Genomic DNA, 27,672 nt, shown 5'->3' with positions numbered 1-27,672 from the left:
AGAAGGTAGTACCGTTACAGGAAACCAACCCCTGAACAAGGCTAAAAAAACCTAAATTTGGGTGACGAGTGTATGTAAATAAGACCAATTTTCCTTTTTCCTTTTCTTTCTTTTCCTCTTGTGCAAAGTGTTTCCATAATGTTGAAAAGGGCGTGGATAAATATTGCTGAGGGGAGTAAAATTACATAAAATCCACAGAGAAAAATTAGCAATATCGATGAAAAATTTAAAGGGACATCTCTTCAATTAATTCCACCTCTAGAAACGATTCTGCAGATATATTTGCACATGTGCAAAATGGCCCATGTGTAAGAATAGTAACTGTAGTTTTGTAATGACACAAGAGATGAGACTATTTCAATGGCTATAAATGGAGAGGGATCAATTAAATTATGAGGCTTCCCTAAAATTAATAATATATAGCTATTAAACAATGCAGCAGATCTGGCAGAAATATAGTGATTTTCAAGATACGTTGTTGAGGGGAAAAAAGGGTATAGGATAATGTGTGTAAAATAATTCAACTTAAATTTTAAAAATATTTGTGTATACATAGAATATTTCTGGAAAGACATGCAAAATGTTGTTGACTGTTGCCTCAAGGGAAGGATGTAGGTATCCGAGGGCTGTGTGGAGGGAAATTTATTTTGTACAGAACACAATTTGCTACCAGTTTTAAAAACAAGTGTTTGAACTATCTAATACAAATAAATAACTAATAAAATAAGCCAAGCACTGGTAGCAGGAAGTTTTTCTAGAACTTACCACATTCTATTTCGTAAGAATTCTGCAACTGTCAAAATTGCGTTAACAGGAAGAGAGAAAAGAAACCATCAGGATAAGTGATTCAGTTAGGCCTCATCTAAGCCTTAGTTTCCTCATTTGTAAAATGGGTACAAGGGTAACTATTTTGCAGAGTTGTTGTCTGGATTAGACATAAAGGCTATGAATTATTATAATAGTAGTACACACACACACACACACACACACTCCTCTGACTCAGGCCTTCAGTTTCCCCAGTGTAATTCCCAGAAAAAGATCAAGCTGGACCTGAAACAGGAAGAATTTATTTTCTCACCAGCACAGGATTTAGCACTAGTAGTAAGTCCCATCCCCTTGGATTTCATTTACTAAATGGGAAAATGGATCCCTGGATACCATGATGACCAAGACAAAACTCTGTGCTTTCAACAGTATTATGCAGTTTATACATAAGTGGATTTGCACTCAAATAATAGAGAACAAAACTAGTATTTCCCTTTGCTGTTACTCTTCTCCGCAGAGATTAATTGCTGATATCGTCGTAAAGGTGAGGGAGATCCTTTATGACTTACGGTTTTGTTTGATGCATGTTGTTTCCCCCCTTCATTAGCATCATAAAGTATACACTGGCTAAAATATCAATATGTCTTAGAGGTTTTTCGCAGGTCATAAAGATTCTTCCCTATTCTTTTAAACTGCTGCAGGTAGCCTAGTGTATGGATAAATGTGCCATTTATTTAATCATTTACCTGTTGATGGACATTGAAGTTGTTTTCAATTTTTACTAGTATAAAATGCCCAAAAGAGCATGGTTATACATATATCTGTTTCGTATATTCAAACCCATATTTTTTTCTTTCTTTCTTTTTCCTCTGAGGCTATTAATCTTGGTTATAAACATTACAAATGTCTGCCAGCTTGTTGCTTGTATTATTACTTTGTATATGGTATCATTCAACCTACAGAATTAAATTTTTTGATGGAAATAAATGTACCAACCATTATTTTAAAAAGATGTTTTTCTTACAACTTTGTTTTCTTGTTTAAGGTCTTTTACACACCCAAGATTATATGCACATATTCTCCTATATATTCTGTTATTATTTGAAATTTACATATTTTATCAACCTGGAATTTATTTTCAGTGTATGTCAAGTTGTAGTAGGCAGTATAGTGCTCCTCCACACAAGATGGCCGTGTCCCAATCTCCAGAACCTGTGAATATGTTAGGATACAGTATGCAAAATGAAATTAAGGTTGGAGATGGAATTAAGGTGGTAATCAGCAGACCTTGCGATGATGTATTAGTTTCCTATTGCTGCTATGACAAACCACCATAAATTTAGTAACTTTAAAACAACACAAATTTCTCCTGAAAGTCAGAAGTCTTCTTCTGAAAGTCAGAAGGCCAAATGAAATAAGTTTCACTGGGCTGGAGTGAAAATGTAGGGCTGATTCTTTCTGGAGGCTCTGAGGGGAAAGTCTGATACCTTCTTTTTTTCATCTTGTAGTGGCCACTTGTATTCCTTGACATGCAGCCCTCTCTTCTACCTTCAAAGCCTGTCTCTCTAATCTCTGCTTCTGTCATCATATCTCCTTCACCTTCCTGTTGTCAAATCTCTGACACACTTATAAGGACACTTGTGATTATATTTAGGGCTCATCCGGATAATCCAGGATAATTTCCTCATTTCAAGATCCTTAATTATGTATGCAAAGTCCCTTTTTCCATATAAAGTAACAATCATAGGTTCCAGGAACTCAGGCCCAGATATTTTGGGGGACATTATTCAGTCTGCCATATATAGAGTGATTATTTTGGATTATCCAGATGGGCCCAAAGTATCACAATTCTTATAAATAAAAGAGGGAGGCAGAACAAAGAGAGCCTGAGACATAGCATTGTGAAAAAGACACAGCCTGATGTTGCTGGCTTTCAAGATAGAAGGAGGGTGTAATAAACCAAGGAATGTGGGTGACCTCTAGAGAGTGGAAAAGGCAAGAAACAATTATCCCCTAGTGCCTCCATAGCCATGTTAACACATTAATTCTAACCCAGTAAGACCCATCTTAGAAGTTTTTTTAAAAAACCTTAATTTTAGTAAGAACATTTAACATGAAATTTACCCTCTTAACAAAATTTTAAGTATACAATGCAGTATTGTTAACTATAGGTATAATGTTGTACAGCAGATCTCTAGAATTTATTCATCTTGCTTAACTGAAACTTTATGGATATTGATTAATAACTTACATTTTCAGGGTACTTGGGTGGCTTGGTTGGGTGTCCAACTTTGGCTCAGGTCATTATCTCATGGCTCATGGGTTTGAGCCCTGCATCGGGCTCTATGCTAACAGCTCAGAACCTGGAGACTGCTTTGGATTCTGTGTCTCCCTCTGTCTCTGCCCCTCCCCACTCATGCTCTGTCTCTCAAAACTGAAAAAAAATTACAAAATTTTTTAAAAATAATAATTCACATTTCCCCCTTTCTCCAGCCCCTGGAAACCACATTACATATTTTGATTCTATGAATTTGACTTTTTTAGATACCTCATGTAATGTGAAATCATGTGATTTTTGTCTTTCTGTGACTGGTTCATTCCACTTAGCATAATGTCTTCAAGGTTCATCCATGTTGTTGCATATGACAGAATTTTCTTCTTTTTTAAGGCTTCTTTTCCATTGTATGTGTATACCACAATTTCTTTATTCATCTGTCGATGAACATTTATATTGTTTTCACATCTTGGCAATTGTGAATGGTTCTGTAATGAACATGGGAATGCTAATATTTTTTTAAGATTCTCTTTCAATTTTTTTGGATAAATATCCAGAAGTGGGATTGCTGGATCATATTTTTATTTAAAATTTTAATCTCCATTCTGTTTACCATAGTGGTTACACAATTTTGCATTCCCACCAGCAGTGCACAAGGGTTCCAATTTCTCTATATCCTCACCAACATTTGTAGGTTTTTTGTTTTTTTTGTTTTTACAATAGCCATTCTTAAAAATGTGAAGTCATAGGGGCGCCTGGGTGGCGCAGTCGGTTAAGCGACCGACTTCAGCCAGGTCACGATCTCATGGTCCGTGAGTTCGAGCCCCGCGTCAGGCTCTGGGCTGATGGCTCGGAGCCTGGAGCCTGTTTCCGATTCTGTGTCTCCCTCTCTCTCTGCCCCTCCCCCGTTCATGCTCTGTCTCTCTCTGTCCCAAAAAAAAAAAAAAAAAAAAAAACCTTTGAAAAAATGTGAAGTCATATTTTATTGTTTTTTGATTTGCATTCCCTAATAATTAGTGCTGTTGGAGCATTTTTCATGTACCCGATAGCCATTTATTTATATTTCTTTTTTTGAGAAATGTCTGGTAACTCCTTAGCTCATTTTTAAATCAGGTTTTGGTTTTTTTGCTATTGAGCTGTAGGAGTTCCTTATATATTTTGGATATTAACCCCTTACCAGATATATGGTTTGCACATATTTTCTCACATTCCACAATTTCCCTTTTCACTCTGCTAATTGTTTTCATTGCTGTACAGAAGCTTTTTAGTTTGATGCAGTCCCACTTCACTGTGATGCCTTTAGCTTTGTTCTTTCTCAAGATTGTTTGGCTATTCTGTGTCCTTTGGGATTCTATATGAATTTTAGGATTTTTTTTTCTGTTTCTGAAAAAAAAAAAGCCATAGGATTTTGATAGGGAATGCTTTGAAATGGTAGGTCACTTTGTGGACCTTTTATCCACTGTGTGGATATTTTAATAATATCAGTTCTTCCAATCCATGAACATAGGATGTCTTTCCATTAATTTATGTCTTCTTTAATGTCATTTATCAACTTTTTAAAGTAGGCTCCATGCCCAGTGTGGGGCTTAAACTAATGACCCTGAGATCAAGGGCTGTATGCTCTACTGGCTGAGCCAGCCAGGCACCCCTCATTTATTGAAGTTTTGAAGCATTCGGTATACAAGTCTTTCACCTCATTAGTTAAGTTTATTTCAAAGCATTTTGTTATGTTTAATGCTATTGCAAATGGGACTTTTATTTCTGCATAGTTCATTGTTAGTGTATAGAAACACAATTGATTTTTTATATTGATTTTGTATTATAACACTTTACTGAATTAATGTATTAGTTCTTACAGGTTTTTTTTTAAGTCTTTAGAGTTTTCTACATGTAAGATTATGCCATTCGCAGAGATAATTTTACTTCTTCCTTTCTAATTTGGTTGCCTTTTACTTTATTTTCTTGTCTAATTGCAATGGCTAGGACTTCCAGTACTACGTTGAACTGAAGTGGAAAGAATAGGCATCCCTGCTGATTTTTCAGTTTCAAGAACAGCTTTCCATTTTTCACTGTTCAGTATGATGTTAATTGCAGGCTTTTCGTATATGGTCATTATTATGTTAGGGTAATTTCTTTCAGTTCCTACTTTATTGACTGTTTTATCATGAAAAGATGTTGAATTTTGTCAAATGTTTGGTCTGTTATCTATTGAAATAATTACTGTGGATAGTGTTTTTGTTACTAATTTAATCTTTTATTGTAGGTCTGTTCAGATTATCTTCTGCTTGCGTCATGTTAGAAATTTGTGTGTTTCCAGGACTTTGCCTACTTTATTTAGGCTATCTAATTTGCTCATACAATTGCTCATAGTATCCTTTTATAATCCTTTTTATTTCTATAAGAAGAGTAGGGGTGTCTCATCTTTCATTAATAATTCCAGCAGTTTGAATGCCATCTCTTTTGTCTTTGTTAATCAAGCTAAAGTTTTATCAATTTTGTTGCTCTTTAAGAAAATAAGCTTTTTAATTGATTTTCTATATTTTTAAATTTTGTTTTATGAATTTCCACTCTGATTTGCTATTTACTTTCTTCTTCTTGCTTTAGGTTTATTTTGCTCTTCTTTTTCCAGTATTTTAAAGTGGAAAGTTAGGTTATTGGTTTGGGATCTTTCTTTCTTCTTGAAATGTTTCTGTGAACACTGCTTTTGCTACATCCCTTAAGTTTTGGTGTGTGTCTCCATTTTTATTCATCTCAACTTTGAGATGTTTTTGAGATTTTTAAAGTTCCCTTTTGATTTTTTCTTTGACCCATTGATTATTTAGAAGTGTGTTGTTTGATATCTTATGTTTCTGAATTTTTCAGTTTCCTGTCTGCGGTTGATTCATAATGTTGAAAAACATATCTTTATATCATTTCTATCCTTTTAATTTTTTAATGATTTCTATTCTGTATACTTTATTAAAACAATCCTTTAATTATTTCTACTATACTTTAAATTCATTGAGTTTTGTATTATGGTCTATGATCTATTCTGGAGAATAGCTCATATACACTTGGGAAGAGTATGTATTCTGTTCCTGTTTTGAGGACCATCGTATAAATGGTTGATTTATAGTGTTGCCCAAATCCTCTATTTCCTTGTTGATCTTCTGGATAGTTTAATTGTTCTATCTATTATTGGAAGTGGGGTATTGAAATATTAAACTATTATTAAGTTCTTATTATTAAACTATTATTAAGTTCTTTATTTTAATTCCAGTACAGTTAACATACAATGTTATATTAGTTTCAGGTATACAAATAGTGATTCAACAATTCTATACATTACTCAGTGCTCATCATGGTAAGTGTACTCTATTCCCCTTCACTTATTCCACCTATCCCTCCAGAACATTTTTAGTGTTTATTTGTTTTTGAGAGAGAGAGACAGAGCATGAGCAGGGGAAGGGAAGAGAGAGAGGGAGACACAGAACTCAAAGTGGGCTCCAGGCCCTGCGCTGTCAGCACAGCCTGACGCAGGGCATGAATTTACGAACCATGAGATCATGACCAGAGCTGAAGTCGGATGCTCAACCGCCTGAGCCACCCAGAAGCCCCGTTTAGAACCTTTTTAATGTCTGCTTTTTCTGATGTTATAGCCACTCCAGCTTATTTGTTGTTGCTCTTTGCATAATGCACCGCTTTCCGTTCATTTGCTTCAAGTCTTTGTATTTTGAATCTAAAATGTGTCTCCCGTAGACAGCATAGAGTGGATCTTTAATGCACTGACAATCTCTGCCTTTTAATCAAATTATTTAATATAGTCACATTTAATGTTATTGATATATTTGGATTTATATCTGCCATTTTCTTTATGTTTTTGTATGTCTTACATCTTTTTAGTTCCTTTATTTCTTCTTTACTGCTCTCTTTTGCATTAAACTAATATTATCTGATGTACCATTTTAATTTTTAATCGTCTTTTATACTATATTTTTTCAATTTTTATTTAAATTACAGTTAGTTAACATGTAGTATAATGTTAATTTCAGGTGTATAATATAGTGATTCGTCACTTCCATACAATCCCTGGTGCTCATCATATACTATATATTTTTTGAGTAAGTTTCTTACTGATTGCTCTAGGCTTACGATATACATCTTAACTTATCAGAATCAGCTTTATATTTATATTTATATTAATATTAATTTAATTCCAGTGAGATTTAGAAACATTACTGGTAAATAGCTCCATTCCCTTTCCTCCGTTTTCTGTTATTATTGGTATACATATTATATCTGTACGTTACAAACCCAATGCATGATTATAATTATATAATACTATGTCTTTTAGACTAGTTAAGAGAAGAAAGGAGAGCAAGTACATATTTATAGCTTTTCTTATATTAACCTTCTTATTTATCATTTCTGATTCTCTTTATTTATTCTTGGAGAATCAAGTAACCATTTGGCGTTATTTCCTTAGCCCAATATAACTCCCCCCCCCCCATACCTTTTGTGCTGTTATTAGCAAACGTATTACATTTGTATGTATCATAGGTCCAAGAATACATTACATACATATTGATTTACACAGTTGCTTTTTAAATTGGGTAGGAGAAGAAAGGAGAAAAATGGATTTATGTTGTCTTTTTTATGACATAATTATCATTACCAGTGCTCTTTGTTTTTTAATAAGAATTTAATTACCATTGGGGGTCACTTACTTTCAGTCTGACTAACTTCCTTTAGAATTTCTTATAAGGAGGGTCTGCTAACAACAGATTCTCTTTGTTCATCTGGGAATATCTTTCATTTACTTTTGTTTTTTAAAGATAGATTTGCTGAATATAGGATTCTTGGTTAACAGTTTCTTACTTTGAGCACTTCAAATATATTATCCCATCGTTTCCTGGTCTCCATTGTTTCTGCTGCAGATGTCATATTTTAATAATTTTGAGGTTCCCTTGAAAATGAGTCATTTTCTTACTCCTGTCAATTTTCTCCCTGTGTTTTGTTCTTTCAGAATTTTTTTAAGTTTATTTATTTAGAGAGAGAGAGAGAGAGAGAGCACGTACGAGCAGGGGGGGGGGCAGAGAGAGAGGGAGAGAGATGGTGAGAGAGAGGGTGACAGTTTCCTCACTATCAATGCAGAGCTCAATGCAGGGCTCAGACTCACAAACCATGAGATCATGACCTGAGCCAAAATCAAGAATCAATGCTTAACCCACTGAGCCATCCAGGCACCCATGGTTCTTTCAGAATTTTTACTATGTTTTTATTTGTGGAACTTTGTGTTTTCCTACCTGGAGTTTGTTGAGCTACCTATATGTGTAGATTATTGTTTTTCAGTAAATTTGAGATGTTGTTCATCCATTATTTCTTCAAATATTGCTGCGCTTAATACTGTCCATATTTCTCTGAAGCTCTGTTCATTTTTCTTCATTAGTTTCTCTCTCTGCTCTTCAGGTTGCATAATCTCTATTATCTTTATTCACATTTGCTAATTATTTCTCTTTTTAAAATTTTATTTATTTATTTTGCGAGAGCATGAATGGGATAGGGGTAGAGAGAGAGGGAGTGAGATTTCCAAGCAGGCTCGGTGCTGTCAGCTCAGAGCTTGATGCAGAGGCTTCAGCTCAGGAACCATGAGGTCATGACCTGAGCAGAGTCAAGAGTTGGACACTCAACTGATTAAGCCGCCCAGGGCCCCACTACTAATTATTTCTTAATCACATCTACTGTTGAGCCTCTTCAGTGAAGTTTTCACTTTAGTCATTGTACTTTTCTAGTCTAGAATTTCCATTTGATTCTTTTTTATAATTTCTATCTCTTTATTGATATTCTGTATTTGCTGAACATGTTCATCATTCCTTTTTAACTCTTTAGTCATGACTCCCTTTAGTTCTTTGAACATGTTTATAATGACTACTTTGAAGACTTTGTTAAATTTGACATCTGGTTACTCTGTAGGCAGTTAGGCACTTTCTGTCGTCTGCCTTTTTTTTTCCCCCCAGGGTGCGGGTCATACTTTCCTGTTTCCTTGCATGACTAATCATTTTTGTTGGAATCTGGACATTTTAGATAATATATTTTGGCAACTCTGGGTACTGGTGCCTCCCCTTTTGTTGTTTGCTTGTTTATTTGTTTAGTAACATTATTTTAATAGAGTCTGTTTCTTGCACTGATAAGCTTCTGATATTGCTCTTCAGGGAGCATATCCTTGGGTTATATGCACAGTCACCCTGGGTTAATGGTGGTTTTTTTCAAGGTTCTCTTTGGTTGTCTCTTTTCCTGATCATACCCAGTTGTTAAACTCTAATCGCTGGGTGATTTCTTTATGGCTTTCAATCAGTACCCTGGGGTATAAATTGCTCATCAACTAAACCAAAGAAATTCAAACTCCTTTGAAGGGATAGTTCTGGAAGGCAGTTATTAATATTTGTTCTGACCCTAGACAGTTTCCTGTAGCTATGTTCTTCCAGGTTCTCTCCTGCACACTAGCTGGCTCACAATTTACCTTATATGTCCAATGATTCTACCCATATCATCCCAATTGCCCTTCAGTACTTCTTTCACTAATAGTGAGAGTAGTTTTGGGGGGCACCTTTAGGCTTGAACTTCTCCACACTCTCTTGCAAATAAAGTCATTTCCTTTAGGAAAAGCTTTATTGCCTACTCTCCCTCCAGGAAAAGTCTTGGAGTTATGGCTATGGACCTGGAAGCGAGGACAATGGCAAGCTTCTCTCTAAATGACATTCCCAGTTTAGGAGCTGAGTGCTCAGTAGTGGTGGTTAAGGTGGGGTGGGCAGTATCTTCTGCTTTTTGTTTTTGTTTTGTTTTGTTTTGTTTTGCTTGATTCTCCCAGCATGTAGTCAACAGACTGGTGGAAAGATGATTGGGGTCCCAATATTCTCAGCAACACCACACCCAGGGTAGAGCTCCTTAGGGACTGGGTAGAAGAAAAACTCCATCTCTATGCTTGCCTATAACTTAGCCTCAGTAGCAGATCGGTGGGGGAAAGATGAGAAATACTGACTTCCTGCCCCTCCTGGGATGATAGCTTTCTAACTGGGAACTAGAGGAGATGAAACTGTGCTCTTGCCTGAGCCAGCCTAGAGTGAAGTTTCCATCTTGCTGAATTGGGAGGAAGGGGAAGCAGATTTCTCAGTTCAAATACCACAGACTGTCATGGTTCTTCACACATTTTAATAAATTCTCTTGAATGTGTGTTTATTCAGATGTGTGTACTTAACCATACTGAGCAATTTTAGCTGGTTGTTTTAAAATTGTTTTCACTGGGTTTGCTGGTGACTGAGACTACGGAGTTCCTCAGGCTGTCATGCTGAGAGTCTGAGGAATGCTACCCATCTTTATTTCCTCTTTCTGGAACATGTATTCTCTTCAGTAAGATTTACATTGGAACTTCTGCTATGCTTTACATTTCAAGCTGTCATATTTTCCATCTCTTTATTTCTGTTATATTCTTTTCTGTGTGAGCTCTACACCCAATGCGAGGCTAGAATTCAACTCACAACCCGGAGATCAGGAGTCACATGCTATGCCAACTGAGCCAGCCAGGCACCCCTGTTTCTCTGTACATTCTGAGTTTATTTTCTTTAGTTCATAATCCATCTAACCAATTTTCTCTCCAACTCTGTCTAATATTCTGAGTTACTCTTGAATTTTTAATTTTATTTGAGTAATTTCATTTTGATTTTAATTCAGTTTTATTGAATTTAATTTTAATTTTATTAAAATTTTATATTTTAAATTTTCTTTAGTACTATTTAGTTCTTTTAAAAATCTGCCTGGTATTTTAAGATAGGGTCTCATTGATTTCTTATATTTTCTCCTCCTATGGCTTTGTTTCTAATCATTTATCCAATATGTATTTCATAGTATATATCTGATCCATTCTTAAATTCTAAGGAATTTCTGTTTCTTGTTTACTAAGCTTTTTTGCCATGAATGACTTAAATTTTATGAAATGCTCTTTCTGTATATATATTAAGATATTTTTAATCTTAAACAGGGAGGCTGTCACCTTACATTTCATGTGTTTAAATGGAGGTAACTTTGAATCAGAATATCATTTTTTTGCAACCCAATTTAAATTAATGGATAGATGGGTCATCTGGGTGGCTCAGTTGGTTGAGCTGTCCAACTGGACTCTTGATTTCAGCTCAGGTCATGATCTCAAGGTCATGGGATTGAGCCCCATGTCCGGCTCTGCACTAAGCAGTGGAGCCTGCTTAAGATTCTCTCTCTCTTCCTATCTATCTTCTCTCCCTCCCTCCTTCTGCACCTCTTCCCTCCTCACACACTCTAAAAAAATTTTAAAAGTAAATTAATGGGTAGAGACATTAAAAGCTGATGGCTACTAACATCCAAGAGAGATGAGACATTATGTGCCTCCTGATGAAAGAACATACCACCTCCTCTGAAGTAGCCTTGAGAAAAAAATCTATCTAGATTCAACTAATCAACTTAGAGGAAATCAGAAGACCAAGGATTATGTTAAACTACACTATGGAGATGCAGTTAATAGAATCTGGATTATATGAAACTCTCCAGGACAAACAACTGGCTTTCCTCACCAAGTAAACTGTAAGGAGAGAGAGCAGGAGAGAACACATGAAAGATGGGGAGGGAAAGGGAAAGCAAAAGAGCCAGCAAGAATGGGAGAGTGAACTCAGAGATTAAAAGGAACATAAAATACATACAAACCAATTGCTATGTGTGGAATTTAACTGGATCCTGATTCAAATAAAGAATATGTAAAAAAAAAAAAAAGTGGCATTCAGGAGATATGTGAAGTTTTGAATATTCACTGCATATTTGATGTCACTAAGGAATTTTAATTTATTTTCAAATGTGTGCCAATGGCATTGTGCCTATCTTAAAAATAGTGATCTTTTAGATGTAACATTGAAATACTCATGGTTGAAATTATATAATGTATGTAAAATGCTTCAAAATAACATGTGAGGAGTATAGTATAGAAGAAACATATAGGCTATGAGATAATTCTTGAAGCCAGGTAATAGATAAAGGTTCATTACTATTCTTTGTATTCTCTTACACATTTGGAATTGACTTTGCTATTACTTACTGCTTTAACCTTGTAATCTTGATTCTTACAGGGAAGGAATTTTGCTAAAATGAGGTCAGAAAGAGCAGTTAACAAATGCATCATCACATTCCGATGTGTAGACTTTTTAAACCTGAATCATCTGTAAAGCTGAGGGCATCATTTGAAAACACTGACAATTTCCTGTTAATTTTCCCTAAATGAAATCATCAAATGCATTTGTTTTTATTCTGAAAAAAATGTGCTTTGCTACAAAATACTTATGGAATCAAGCACACATCTCTTTTTTCGGTTCTGAAACACTTAAAATATTTCAGTGTCTGTACTTTTTCAAAAATCATTTTTTCAGGATCCTATTGATATCACAAGCTGTTCAGTTTATGTGAGTGTTCAGTTTACACTACTGATTGAGGCAAAACCAACAACTTTTTATTTGTTGCTCATTAAATGTAATAAGACATGGGCACCTTGGGAATGGCATCTAAATCAATCCATAATTTATAGAAACCTACAGTCTCCTTGGGAAGACAGATTACATGACAAGATGAACAAGAGAAATGTGTAAAAATAATTGTCAAGGCAACAGAATAAATTACATATATGTATTTTTTGTCAACTCAGAATTCAGTACCCAGAATTCCTAATTCCCTCCATCGTAAGTATTTTTTAACTGTATTAAACCTTGATTCACCCCCACCTCTGCTGAGATAACAAGGGGATATAAATGGGCAAAATAGAATGGGTAAAGGGCTCTAGTAACGTTAATTAGGGCACCAACATACTATCTGTAAATATATTCTTTCCCTTCTTGAAAAACATGGACTTTTGGTTTCTGCCATGCCAGGACACTATGATCTTTATCCTGAATTGAACTGTTACAAGGAGCCAGACTCTAGTCCTAGGGAGAAGTGATTTGAAATGGAAATGGAAGCATCACTAAAATTTCAATAGGCAGAAGCATAATGGGTGTATACATTTCACAAATATATATAGTAATGCTTATGTGTCAGTCACTATGCTAACTGGACAATCAGGCAATTTAATACAGTGTGAACAGGGTGTTTGGGGAACACAAAAGGAAGGACAGCCAGCCAAGTGAGGCAGATGAAAGAGGGTGGTGGTGGAGCAGTCAGGTGGAGAGACAACAAAAGGCAGAAGTAAGAGGGGGGTATCCTGCTTGGACCAGAAGTCTAAGAGCTGCTCTGATATGGCGGCCATTAGACACATGTGGCTGTCGAACACTTGAAATAAATTTACTTGACTGAGAAACAATTTGTAATTTTAGCACATAACTTAAATTTAAAAACTGATGTTTTTTTTTTACTCTTATTATTTTTTATTTTTTTTTCAGTATATGAAATTTATTGTCAAATTGGTTTCCATACAACACCCAGTGCTCATCCCAAAAGGTGCCCTCCTCAATACCCATCACCCACCCTCCCCTCCGTCCCGCCCCCCATCAACCCTCAGTTAAAAACTGATGTTTCAATATACTTGCAATGATGGGTATGTGGATCTACTTTTTCATAGTAAAATTTATAAAATTTAATAACATCAAATTACTTCTAATGAAAGTTTAGCATCAGATTTGAGATGTGCTGGTAAGTGTAAAATACACATCTGATTCCAAAGATTTAGTATTTGCAAAGGTGTGTAAAATTTTTTGACTTTTCACTACTGATTACATGTTGACATATTTTGGATAGAGTAAGTAAATATATTATTATAATTAATTGGCTTTTAAAAAATGTGACTCCTAGATTTAAAATTACATATTGGCTCACATTATATTTCTAGGGATAGCACTAGTCTGTAGTGCTGTCAGGTGTGGGAGATAGAAGAGGCTGGAGTAAGCCAGAATATGTCAGGACATGCAGGGCTTTGCAAATTGTGATAATCAATAAGAAGCCGTACATTCAAAATAGTATTGGCTTCTAAGCCTACCAAGTGCCACTTCCTGGTCCCTTGGGATATCTATCAGTGAACAAGATTTCTGCCTTCACAGTGTGTACATTTCTAGGGAATGGGGGTGGAAGTTATCAAAAATCAAACAAGCAAACACAAATAAATATTAGATTTGTTGGGAGGTGTTAATAGCTTATGGAAGAAAAAAATTGAGTCATGTGGGAATGGGCAGGAGGGCAGGGGCTGTGGAGTGAGAATCATTGCCCTCCATTAAAATAGGATGTTGGGTTGATGCACTGTGATTTTTGAGCAGAGATTGGAAGGTGATAGAGTGAACCACGTGGTTATCTAGGAGAAGTTTTCCAAGTAGAAGGAATATAAAGCAAATACTCTGGTATTAAAGGCAGGATAGGGCCTGATCTGCTCCAGGAAAAGCAAGGCCGGTGGTACAGAGGATGGTTGGTAGGAAGTCAGAGATGAGGGACATGTGCAGATTCCATGAGGACTCATGGACTATTGTGAGGATTTAGGCTCTTATTCTGAGTGAAAGAGAGTTTGAGCAAAGGAATGACTCATGTTTTACAAGGATCATTTTGGATCCTGGGTTGCTGTATGGGACTGGAGAAGAAGAAAAGAGGACCAGTTAGAATATCACAGCACCCAGGTGAGAGGTGAGTGGCTCAGACCAGGGTAGAGGTAGTAGCTGCTGTGAGGGTGTCAGTTTCTGGATATATTTTGGATGATAGAATGAATAAACCTCTTCCTGGTGTGAATGTGGGTTTTGAAAAGTCCAGGATAACTCCATGATTTTGGTCTGAGGGACCAGAACCATAAAACTGCCAACTACCAAGAAATGGCAGAGATTTGGTGGCGGCAAGGGTGGGGGTGGAGATGGGAAACAGTCACTGAGGAATGAGTGAAGATAGAGAAGTCCAAGAATTGAGCCCTGGGGCAGGTAACATTAAAAGATCTGAGAGAACAGCAGGAATCAGAAAAGAAGATTGAGTAGCAACCATTGACGTAGAAGGAAAACTGACTGTAGCATCCTTGGAAGCCATGTGAGGAATATTTATCAAGGAGGAGGGACAGATGAAAACTATCAAATGTGTCTGATAGAAAAAGAAAGATGAAATCTTAGAACTGACTGATTTAGTAAGGAGGTGACCTTGAAAATGGTGGTAGTGGTGGTGCTGAAAGTAGAGTGCTGGAAAAGCTAGATTGGAGTGAGCTGAAGAAAGGCGGAGGAATTGGAGACAGAATAGATCTTTGGGGGTTATATTCCAATGAAAGGCAAAGCAGTAAGACAAACAGCATACTGGATTGTGGCCAAGAATTCTTTTTTAATGGGAGAAAGTAACAGCATTATTTGTGTGCAGAGAGAAATGATGCAAAGAGGGAAAATTTGAGCATGGAGAGATGGGCAACCACTAGAGTGAGGTCTTTGACCAGGTCAGAATTACACAGGAATGATCAGATTTTCATAGATGCAAATATTCACTGAACTTGTGCCAAGCACAAGGAACTGAGGATTCCAGTGAAAAAGACACAGTTCCTGCTTTTATGGAGGTTTATCAAAGAGTGAGGGAGATAGGGAAGTCCTTAACTGAATGATAGCCCTTTATATATTGGAAATTCTCAAAAGTTTTCCCTTCAATGGTTAGAAATTCTCAATTCCTTTAACCACTACTTATGTGGCATGGTCTTCCCAATCCTCACACCTTCCTAAACTGGTGCTTTTTAGATGGTCAGTGTTCTAAAAATGTTGTGCCCAGAACTGGATAGTGTTCCAGACATGATTTAACAGAATTCAATGTCAAACTAAGAGAGATTATTTTATTTTACAAAGCCAGGTCTCCTCTAGAGTCCACTCCTTAAAAGGTATCAATTTAAGGGGCACCTGGGTGATTCAGTGGGTTAAACTATCCAACTCTTGATTTTGGCTCAAGTCATGACCTCACAGTTTGGGAGTTTAAGTCCCGCATTGGGGTTTCAGACTGACCGTGTGGAGCCTGCTTAGGATTCTCTCCCCACCCCCCCCCCCTTCCCTCTGCCCCTCCTGCACATGCTCTCTCTCAAATAAACTTTTTTTTTAAAGGTATCAATTTAAGAGAGTAGATGCTTACAGTAAAAAGCTCAAACAGTGCAGAAAGACATGAAGTACACAGTAGATCTCTTGATTCATACCTCAGAGGTTATCACCAAGCTTCTTACCAGAAACTTTCTATGAACATAAAGCATAAATACACTATCCACACATCCAGTATTTTTCTGACTTCCACTTGTAACAGACATCATTCCATTCTGGTGCATAAAGATACACATCATTTATTTGAGCTGATGTATCTTATTTAGATGCTCCCACTCCTTTGAGAATTTTAGCCATTCCTAAGCTTTCGCCTACTATAAACAACTCCAGAATGCACTCAGGCTAACTTGCAAAACATGTCAGGTTTCAAATATAACCCTGGTATTCCAGCCTTCTCCTTTTTTGGTTAACACTCTACATATGAAGGATTCTGGTTTATCCACAAAATCATGAAAAACAATGCAAAACAATGCATTATCAATAAAGTTTTTAAGTAGATGCAAATGCACAAATCAGTAACTTGGCACTCTTCCAGAGGGTTAAGTCACTATGCTACAACTTTTCCATTACGCCCATAACCTTCACTAGGGAAAATGAAAATATTTCAAAACTGACCAATGCGTTCCCTTAATTTTGTAGCTAAAAAAAAAAAAAAAAAAAAAAAAGTGAAAGATCATGTAAAAAGCATCCCAGGAAGAAAGTCTACATAGTCCTTAAGAATAAGGTATCAGCTGGGGCACGTGGGTGGCTCATGTGGTTAAGCATCTGACTTTTGATCTCAACTCAGGTCATGATCTCATTGTTCCTGAGTTTCAGCCCTGAATCTGCCTCTGCGCTGATGGCTAGGAGCCTGCTTGGGATTCTAGCTCTACCTCTCTCTGCCCCTCTCCTGCTCGTGCATGTGCGTGCTATTTCTCAAAATAAGTAAACTTTAATTTTTTTAATGTTTATTTTTTGAGAGCGAGCGAGCGAGCAGGGGAAGGGCAGAGAGAGAGAGAGGGAGACACAGGATCTGAAGCAGGCTCCAGGCTCCAGCTGTCTGCACAGAGCCCTATGTGAAGCTTGAATCCCTAAAACCATGAGATCATGACCTAAGCTGAAGTCGGACGCTTAACCAACGGAGCCACCCAGGTGCCCCAAAATAAATAAACTTAAAATGCCCCCCCTTTGCTCATGCTCTTTCTCAAAAATAAACATTTTAAAAAAATGAAAAAAAAAAAAAAAAAAAAAAAAAGACTGACTGATGGGTAACAACAAAAAGACAGGAGTATATGCCAAATGAGAACTCTGAAAATGAGGTTGCTAGAAAAGGCTACTGAATCAAGAAAAGTACATAAGTCATTGGGGGAAAACTGTGCTTTCTGAAGGCAGCAAGAAAAATGCCCACGTTTTTGCCTTGATATCCTCAGACTTCTAAGAATGAAGGAAAGGAAGGCATAGTATTACAGAGTAGTGAATCAGGGTTTACAGACCCAGACAACCCTGGGTTCAGATTCATTAGGCCATCTGTGCATCTCTAATGTGCAACCAGAGTTGAATCACTGTATTGGAGAATGCGAGAGTCATAATCACATGTAACCCAAACAGCTCCATGTTTTAATGCTGGGGGTAACTGGTTTATTTTATTGTTTATAATTAGCAGATTATCTTGAAGCCAATCTCCTAGACACAAACACATGGACTTTACAGACTCTTTAAACAGGATATATCACTAAAGGATCCAGTAACAGCCCACAGTGAAAAGTAATAATTCTGAGGAAAAAAAAAAAGATCTCCCTGTGACAGAACAAAACACATTCCTATAAAATTAACAAAAAGCAGTGTAAGAAGCAAGCTTCTATTTTATGAAAAAATCTAAACCACTAACTCATGTAAAGTAATTCATCAACTCAAAAAGTAGAAACAAAGATCAAATATTAATTTTAAAAATACCTGACACACTATAATGTGTGTATATAGTCTCTTACATGGTTTAAGACTATCTGAGTATTAAACACCCAGTTTTTCTCAAGTTGTGGCAGGCCCAAATATCGTTCTGACTGTACAGTCACTCATGAAGATCGAACTCAAACAGAACTCTTCTTAGAATTACCATCTTAAATTTTGTATCATTACACCTGTATTTTTTCAAGAACTGGGTCTTTTTTATTTTTAAGACAGCTTTACCATTTGAGTATATTCACTGTAGAAAAATGTGAAGACACAGAAAAATATAAAGAAAATTAAATTGTTTCCCTCCCCCAAATATGGTAACAAAAGATTATAATATATTCATTTCTAGTCTTTTTATACATCAATGCAGAATTTAAAGACAAAATTAGCAATGTAAAATGCTTACGCATATCCTTTTGTCATTTCATATTACAGAGCAGTCATTTCTTTAGGACATTAAATATGTGAAAACATGATCTTTACTTGGCTGCTTCACAATCTAATTAGAGCTAGGTCATAATTTACCTCCAGCTGTTGGATATTCAGATTGTTTTGTATATTTGTTATTATAACTAAAACTATATTAGACATCCTTCTTTATACATAATTCTTTGTATCTCTGATAATTTTATAAAGATAAAGTCCTAGGACTAGAGTAGCCAGCACATAGGGTGTAAGTATTTTTAAAACTTTTTAAAACTGTAGGAATTTTACCAAACTGCCCTCCAGAAAGACTGTATGAATTTACAGTTACACCAATAAATAGTCTAAGAATTCCAGTTCTTCTTCATATTTCCTTGGTAACATAGGAAGCTGGATGTTATCTCCTACCCTGTATTATTACAAACTTACTGGGGGAAGGGCAAATGGGGTCTTGTCTTTTTAAGAATTTTTCCACGTGTTTAACTGGTGATTTGCTTTCCTTCTGTTTTCTGAAGCAGTCCAAGCCTTCTAGAAGGCATTTCTGATATGTGCATGTCTTGTCATGTTCTTCCTTAGCAGGCAGGGGCATGAGAGCTGCATGTCTTTCCATGTTTTTTCCATTAACTAGGCAGAAATTTCCCAAATGACTGGAATTAGAAAGTCTTCTGGTCTTCTAGGCAGCCACGCTCTTTTAATGTCTTGGTAATAAAACAGAAAACTGGGCTGTATTCTAAAAGGAAGAAAGCAGGCATAGATTACAGTTAACCAAGCACTTGCTGTAGGTATTGATTCTTAGGATCAGGATAATCACCTGGAGTACTTATTACAAACCAGATTTTGATTTTAATGTTTATTTTTGAGAGAGAGAGAGCACGAGAAGGGGAGGCCAAGAGAAGGAGACAGGGTCTGAAACAGGCTCCAGCTCTGAGCTATCAGCACAGGGCCCAACACAGGGCTTGAACTGACAGACCTCAAGACAGTGACCTGAGCCAAAGTCGGATGCTTAACCGACTAAGCCACCCAGGTGCCCCAAACCAGATTTTGATTTCAGAGAGTGAGGACTCATGGTGTACACTCCTCAGAAAATTCTCATGTTCACCAAAGCTTAAAAACAACCAACCAGAGGTGGGACTTGGGACATAGCTCATAACTCTTTGTTCCTCTGTCTCTCTCTCTCCTTTCCTGTAAAGTGTGTTTATTTCAAGAAGGTTGTTCAGATTCTCTCAGATCTCTATTCCCTTTCACATCCACTAGGACACATTTTATGCACCAACCTCCAGCCTCGATTAATTTAACGCAATCTCTGTCATTCACCTTATCCCACTGGAAAAAATCCTTGAAATTTTAACATACTGGTATCTCCAAACATAATAGGATCTTCTTTATCACAGCAAGTCTTATATATCTTTATAAACCACAGCTGGACACATAACAGGTACTAAGTGTTTCTGAAATGCATGAGTGAATGGATGATACACATTTCAGTGTAGAGGTCTGAACATGCTACCCCAGAAAACCCCAAAAGAATAAGCGGTTATTAGTAGGGTGTCCCTTAATGTGACAGAATGGAGGTCATGATTCTTAGTTTTGTCTAGAGCAGCAATTCTTAATTTTCTTTAGAATCTGATGATCAATTTCTTTCCTGAGAATCTGATGAAAGCTACACATATTAACCCTCTTTAAAAATGCATATATACAGAAATACACTATTTTTACATACTTTCAGAAGTTTCTCAGAAGGAAAGGAACACATGAATTTCTACCATTCAAGCATTTTTTACTTAAAAATGAGGCTGAAATAATTTATTGCTTGGGAAATTATCTTCAAATTTAAAAGACCATGGTCAAAATACGGTCAGTTGGAAAACCTAAAAAAAAAAAACAACCCATCATATTTTGCAGGTGACATTAGCCTCAGCAGCTGCAAAGGTATGAGTCATATTTCCCACAATCAATAGTGTGCTTGTTTAGACAAGCTAACGTTATGCTGCTCCTACTGCACCACACTCAGGGAAATATAACGGTTTCTGGTTATAACACTCCCTATTCTTAGAAATTATTGTTTCCCTTTCCTTCTCAATTATAGTAAGGATTGCCTGCATTCAATTATGATGGGGGAAAAGGGCTATCGTTTACTTACTTAAGAACATGTATCTCCTAGGTATACAGGTTGAAACCAACACATGTATTTCCTGTCCCTTATGGACTTGAAGTCTAGTGGGAAAACAGAATACAAATTCCAATATTCTTGACTTTGCCAGTCCTTAAGGCTGACAGACATCTTGTTATAGGGTGTGCTGCAGCCTGCTATATCAGTTTGCAAGAACCAGCTCTGTGTATCTATCAATGGCTTTGTGTGGACAGCTTGAAATCAGCTGTGCTGGAGCATTTACACCATGCAGTCAGCATCCACTCCAAATCATGGTTCCTCTAAGCCCAGCAGTTGTCCATCACTGACCACCACACGGTGTCTTCATCACACTGAAATCGTGGCTCTCATTCCAGGGCTCCTTGGTAGTAGCAGTTCAGGTAGGGAGGGCTTTTACCAACTTTTCAAATCCTCTCTCAACTACCTGTCATAAGATCCAAGAGTACAGGTGTGTTCTAGACCTTAGAACATGCTAGTTATCTTCTCTGGATAGTAGGGGAATATAATATCCAATCAATTTGAGGCAATTCCTTATCCAATGGGGTTAATCATGAGAGTCACAAAATGTCCAAGTAAAAATCATGAGTCTCTGAGTTTAGCAGTCTGTTTAAATTATATTCTGGGAATGACTACTAGAGTTGAAAAGCTACCAATCTACAACCCATCCCATGTTTATAATTAATCACTGTCTTAATTTGATACAACATCAGCCCTAGGTAGACATTCCTTGGCACCGTTTTGGTATTGCTATCTTAAGTGTTTTGGCTTTAAATTTTGCATGGATCTGCCAAACAGCAAATAGCTTTGTCAACAATGTAAGCCATGTGCACAATAAGCACAATCAATCTTCTTTAAAGTATGACTTAGTGATACCTTGCAAAGCATGACAATGTTAAGAACCTGGCGGACTAGGTAATAAAACTCTCACCACCTCGACTTTCAACAGTCTTGCATTATTAGCCAAAATATAAAACTACTCAATTTTAGTATGATAGTAAAGAGCATGAAAACTTGTAGAGAAATTCTAGACTAGTATAAAATACATGACGGGCTAAATCAAGGTGAAGTGAAAATAAGAGAAAAAGGCAGCTGAAGGTCTATGGAAGGGTCTGCTTGAAGATAGCTAAGGATACTTACCTTCAGGTTCTGGAGGGTTTCTGACCATTCCATGGACCCTATCTGAGGTATGGTAGTGAGGAGTAAACTTTTGGCTTTATTGGCATTTTCTTTCAGGGTCTTTAAGACCCGGTCCACTGAAACCTAGAGAAACAACAGCACAGGATGTTACTAGCAATTTAGAATTCCACTGCTTTTCGCAGACCATTTTCCTGAGTTTCTACCTCATCTGTGAAGTCAGTTTACTCCAATTCCAATCCCCTGAGCACCAGCTCTGCATTTTTCAAGGCAGTCTTGCTTCCAGGGGGAAGGTCTTGGAGAAACCTAATGACATCTCTGAAAAGCACCACTGGTTCTCAATATAATGTCTGAGAAACCATCTCAGAAGTATGTGTTAGCATGGTCTAGAAAGATGTGGCTAATTCTCCTCACATCCACAGTAAAATGGATCCCAGTCTTAAAACCATTGCTACACTGGCTAACCAATCAGAAGATGAGCACATTTCTCTTAAAAAAATTTTTTTTTTTTAATAGAACTACCTTATGATCCAGCAATTGCACTATCAGGTATTTATCCAAGGGATACATGCTGTTTCGAAGGGGCACATGCCCCCCAATGTTTATAGCAGCACTATCAACAATAGCCAAAGTATGGAAAGAGCCCAAATGTCCATCGATGGATGAATGGATAAAGAAGATGTGGTATATATATACAATGGAGTATTTATTACTCGGCAATCAAAAAGAATGAAATCTTGCCATTCGCAACTATGTGGATGGAACTAGAGAGTATTATGCTAAATTAGTCAGAGAAAGACAAATATCATAGGACTTCACTCATACGAGGACTTTAAGACACAGAACAGATGAACACAAGGGAAGCAAAAATAATATAAAAACAGGGAGAGGGATAAAACATAAGAGACTCTTGAATATGGAGAACAAACAGAGGGTTACTGGAGGGGTTATGGGAGGGGGGATGGGCTAAATGGGTAAGGGGCTTTAAGGAATCTACTCCTGAAATCACTGTTGCACTATATGCTAACTAACTTGGATGTAAATTTAAAAAAAAAAAATCTTTTTTAATGTTTATTCATTTTTTGAGAGAGAGCGAGTGCATGAGTGGGGGAGGGGTAGAGAGCAAGGGAGACACAGAATCTGAAGTAGACTCCAGGCTGTCAGCAGAGGGCCTGATGCAGGGGCTCAAACCCATGAACTGCAAGATCATGACCTGAGTCTGACATTTAACAGACTGAGCCACCCAGATGCTCCAGCACGTTTCCCTTTAGAGACGTCTTCAAGACGAATCAGAGTCTCATCATTTTTATAGCTCCCAATGAATTAATGGATGAGCTGCTAATATCACAGAAACAACAACAAAAAAATCCCAAACCAAACAAATAGTCCACTTTAATGAGCTTCCTGATGGGAAAACTAAACACTACATCTGAGGCCTGAACTGGATCAAAAAATCTTTAGAACCAGCTGTCAATTTACAGAAAATAATACAGCAGACAGAGAAATCTTTCAAACTACCCCAAGGAGATGATTTCAGTGATCCAGATGGTGGGAAACTCTGGTGGGAAACTCTATAGGTCAAAAGACCTGGTTTCTTCTCAGAACACTTGGAAGTAAAAAACTGTGGTATTAGAGATCACTAGAAACGTGAACTCTGCCTCGATAGGTTAAGGAATTATTGTTGGAAAGTGATGATAATGTATGTTAGGTGTCTATGGATAAAATTATGGATCAGAGTACAGATGAAATATGGTTGGCCATTAAGTTGGTATGTTCACAGATGAAGCTGGGTGTTGATTTACAAAAGCTCATACTATTATCTACTTTTGTATATGACTGAAATTGCTTCATAAGGAAGTTGAAAACTGTGAATGTAAAATGGATAATTAGAGGTGGAATATTTGTCACACCTCACTATACTTCAGAACGTATCTGAGGTTCAGGGACACAAGGACTGTAATACTTTACTACTTATTTCCTGGTGTTTATATAAAGTCCAAATCCCTCCCACAAACACTGAGGTGTGTTTTGGAAAAAAATGATGGGCACCGTTCACTGCGGGGATACGAAGCAGTGACGGGCTGGGTGCTGCCAGGTACATGGAGAGGCATATTTTAAGCAGAGTCTTCCAGGGCAGGCTCATGAAGCACCCAAGGGATTTACCTTATATTTGCTTTTTTTTTCCTTACGCTTTTCCTTTTGACTGATATTTCTATATAGACTCTGACCTCTCTTTTCTTTGTTCCTAATGTTGGGTTCTACCTAAAATGCCCACTCTACTAACCTCCTCATAATAAAATCTAACCCTCTGTTTAAAGTTTATTATTTATTTTTGAGAAAGAGCAAGTGAGAGCTAGAGCAAGGGAGGGGCAGAGAGGGAGAGAAAGAGAGGATCCCAAACAGGCCCTGCAAAGCCCAATGTGGGGTTCGATCTTATGAACCATGAGATCACAACCTGAGCCGAAGTCAGATGCTTAACCGACTGAGCCACCCAGGCGCCCCTCTAAATCCTCTGTTTAATGTCTAGCTCAAATGTCAAGTTTTCTTCACACTTCTGCACCCCCCTCCGTCATAGCTGCCATCCGATGACCACCCCTGCATAGGAGCCAGCACTATGGTACTTGCTCAACATATATCATTTGGTTTAATTCTCCCAGAAATCCTGCAAGGTCAAAACTATATACGCCTCCCTCTCACCTTTGGCTCCATCCCACAGAAGAGTAAATGGATCGGGGCGCCTGGGTGGCGCAGTCGGTTAAGCGTCCGACTTCAGCCAGGTCACGATCTCGCGGTCCGTGAGTTCGAGCCCCGCGTCAGGCTCTGGGCTGATGGCTCAGAGCCTGGAGCCTGTTTCCGATTCTGTGTCTCCCTCTCTCTCTGCCCCTCCCCCGTTCATGCTCTGTCTCTCTCTGTCCCAAAAATAAATAAAAAAACGTTGAAAAAAAAAAAAAAAAAAAAAAAAGAAGAGTAAATGGATCAAATAACCTGCCCCATCTTACAAGTAAATGGAGCAACAGGAATTTGACAGCAGGTTTAGGCAACTCCCAGATCTTCACACCACGCCAGGCTGCACATCTGGTCTAAAGCACAGTGACACACATGGCTGGTTGACGATGCGGCGAACTTCATCTATGCTTTTCTTGTGGCATTCAGCATTATCTGCCTTCATGCCTTACCACTTACACCCAGCTCAGTTTCTCTGCTTTCAACTCAAGCGACTCCAACTGACTGCTTTCCAAACCTCATGTAGTAAAGGAAAGCACCATTTGCTCTGCAGAGGAGACCGATATTACCAGACTGAGCAGAAAGCCACAGGCAGGAAGCAATCTGCTCTTGGGTAGTGGCAGGGGCTGGAGCCTCCTGCTAATTGGAGGCAGCTTCTCAACACCACAAGTCTGAGCTGTCCCTTAGGTGACCAGAGCTGCCAAGTCAGAGATTATGCTGTGTCAGGATCTGGAAGTCTCTTACACACCAAGCTACTGATGCAAAACAAGGAACCTGTGTTCAAGTATAACCCAAACCCCATATACACAGATGGACAGACAGCAAGAATATCTTATTCGGTTTTGTATGAAAATGGACGGTGAAACAAGCAGTTCTGACGTAGTGGGAAGGGTCACCTTGGAGAAGATGTCAGTTCCCCTACATGTGCTCAGAACAGCCAGCCCTGTACTTGTTCTTTACTTCAAAACTCCTTGACTGTACTTTTGTCCCTTTCTCTATTTTAGTCTATGTGCTGCTGAAGCAAGCACTCCCTTTCTCTATTTTAAAATGAGATAGAGGACAAGACAAATGATCCAGTTTCTTCAAGTAAAATCCAAGGAGTGAAAAGACAGGGGAATATTAGATTGAAAGAGATATAAGAGGTGTATCATTCCAGGGGCACCCGGGTGGCTCAGTTGGTTAAGTGTCTGACTCTTGATTTCAGCTCAGCACATGATCTCACGGTTGTGAGATCGAGCCCCGTGTTGGGCTCTGTGCTGAGTGTGGAGTCTACTTAAGATTCTCTCTCCCTCTCCCTTTGCCCTTCCCACACAAGCTTGCATGCTCTCTCTCAAAACAAAACAAAACAAAACAAAACAAAAAAAGGCATATCATTCAAATGCAATGTATGGGTTATAAGGGACCCTGATGTGAATGGTTGTAGAAGACTGGAAGGAAAATGTAAACAGTCTAGATATTTGATTACACTAGGAATTCATATCAGTATTTTGGGGTACAATAATGGTATTGTGGTTATTTTGTTATTTTATTTAAAAAAATAAAAGAGACTCCTTTTCGAAAAATATTTACTCAAAATAATGAGGGCAGGGGAGAGAGAAGCGGGTAGGGGTATATTTATATGACCCAAGACTGGCCATAGCTGGTAACTGGAAAGGTGGGTGATGGGTAACCGGGGGTTCATTATACTAGACTCTCTACTTTTGTAGCTGTTTGAAGTTTTTCACAATGAGAATATTTATTTTGGAAGCCTGACTGAAGTGGTCCAGTGTCTTCAGATACCAGTTGGACCTTGCCGTCTTTCCTGCCTAGAACTCCTTACTAACCTCCCCGCTGAAATCCTTATATAGCCTACATGGCGCTGCCTGCCTCCCTCCCTCCTCTCCACTCCACCCACGCATGCCTGCCTTTCCCACCGCACATACACCAGAAAGGCTTCCCAGACTTCAAATGCTTGGTTGAGTCAACTGGATATATACTTCTCACCATACTATTTCTTTATAAGCCTGAGCTTTCTTACATTGGTCTGCTTAACCTCTGTACTTCCTCCCTAAGCCCCCAAAAAACTCAGAATGTTAGACCCTTACAGGCTTGACTGTCTGCTGTCATATTCCTGCACCAAGCATCATCCATCCAGTCATGGCAGGTTAAACAGATATGAACACAGAGTCCTCTTACCAGGAAGAGGTAATAGGTCTTTCCCTTTGAAAACAAACAACCTGTAGCGCAGGATAAGGAAATTACAACCAAAACACACTTTCATCTTTAAAATAAGGCCCAAGTCTCAGGGTGCCTGGGTGGCTCAGTTGGGTAAGCGTCTGACTTCTGCTCAGGTCATGATCTCATGGTTCGTGGGTTTGAGCTCTGGGTCGGGCTCTGTGCTGACTGTTCAGAGCCTAGAGCCTGCTCCGGATTCTGTGTCTCTCTTTCTGCCCCTCCCCTGCTTGTATTCTCTCTCTCAAAAATAAACATTAAAAAAATAAAAAATAAGGCACAAGTCTCAAAATGAATTCCCACTGCACCTACATGTCTACAATGTACTGTTTACTGTTGATCCTTGGAAAGAAGTGTCTTGTTCTTCTCTCTGGAGACCTATTTTGTATCTTCCAATGAGAACTATATAGAAAATATTTGACCATATATAAAAAGCTGACTTTAAGACCTGGTAGAAAGGTGCTTTCTGGAACTAATACAGTAGAAACAAATGGTTAAGGCACCCTCTCAATGGCTCTCGTGGCACCCGGAAACCCAGGTCGTATATATTCAGAAGGAAATTCCACCTACCGCTTCCTCATGCTCCTTCCAGCAATCATAATCTGTCGCCATGGCGATACTTGCATAGCAAATTCCAGCCTCCTTAGCAAGAACCACCTCGGGAACCGTGGTCATGTTGATAACATCCGCCCCCCAGGTGCGGAACATGAAGCTTTCTGCCCGGGAGCTAAAGCGAGGTCCCTCAATTGTGACCATTGTCCCTTTTGAGTGGCACCGGAGCCCTAACTTTTTAGCAGTCTCTATGAGGACCTAGAAAACACAGAGTCACAAACTCAAAACATACAAATGTAAGTAACAGTTTAATATTGGTTTTTTTCCCCCCAATGTTGAACAAGTTAATTACTTAAGTATTTTTCTATAAATGGCTAGTACCTGGAGGCCCTCAAACAGAGCCTGGGAGATCACGGAAATGTGTTTCCTGGATCCTCACCTTC

At 38.0% G+C, this 27,672-nt stretch overlaps 1 protein-coding gene and 1 long non-coding RNA gene across 5 annotated transcripts in view; one reads left to right on the top strand and one right to left on the bottom strand.

Annotated features, from left to right (window-relative positions):
* Positions 1-27,672, top strand: part of LOC132663444 (uncharacterized) — a 37,173-nt gene that overhangs the window by 2,431 nt on the left and 7,070 nt on the right. The gene's annotated exons all lie outside the window — the stretch shown is intronic.
* MTAP (methylthioadenosine phosphorylase) overlaps positions 17,695-27,672 on the bottom strand; it is a 48,451-nt gene continuing 38,473 nt past the window's right edge. Inside the window, exons 6-8 of one of the 2 annotated variants that reach the window (XM_060609671.3) lie at positions 27,248-27,487; positions 21,746-21,868; positions 17,695-19,189 (exon numbers count right to left, since the gene is read on the bottom strand). In XM_060609671.3, coding sequence (XP_060465654.1) covers positions 19,151-19,189; positions 21,746-21,868; positions 27,248-27,487 — 402 coding nt within the window. In that variant the 3' untranslated portion in view covers positions 17,695-19,150. Of the gene's footprint in view, positions 19,190-20,217; positions 20,328-21,745; positions 21,869-27,247; positions 27,488-27,672 lie in introns of those variants that run through there. The other variant, XM_060609672.3, reaches the window with a different exon arrangement.

Source organism: Panthera onca, chromosome D4, assembly GCF_046562875.1.
Source record: "Panthera onca isolate mPanOnc1 chromosome D4, mPanOnc1 haplotype 2, whole genome shotgun sequence".
In the NCBI taxonomy this organism is placed as follows: Eukaryota; Metazoa; Chordata; class Mammalia; order Carnivora; family Felidae; genus Panthera; species Panthera onca.
This window is presented reverse-complemented; position numbering and strand designations above follow the sequence as displayed.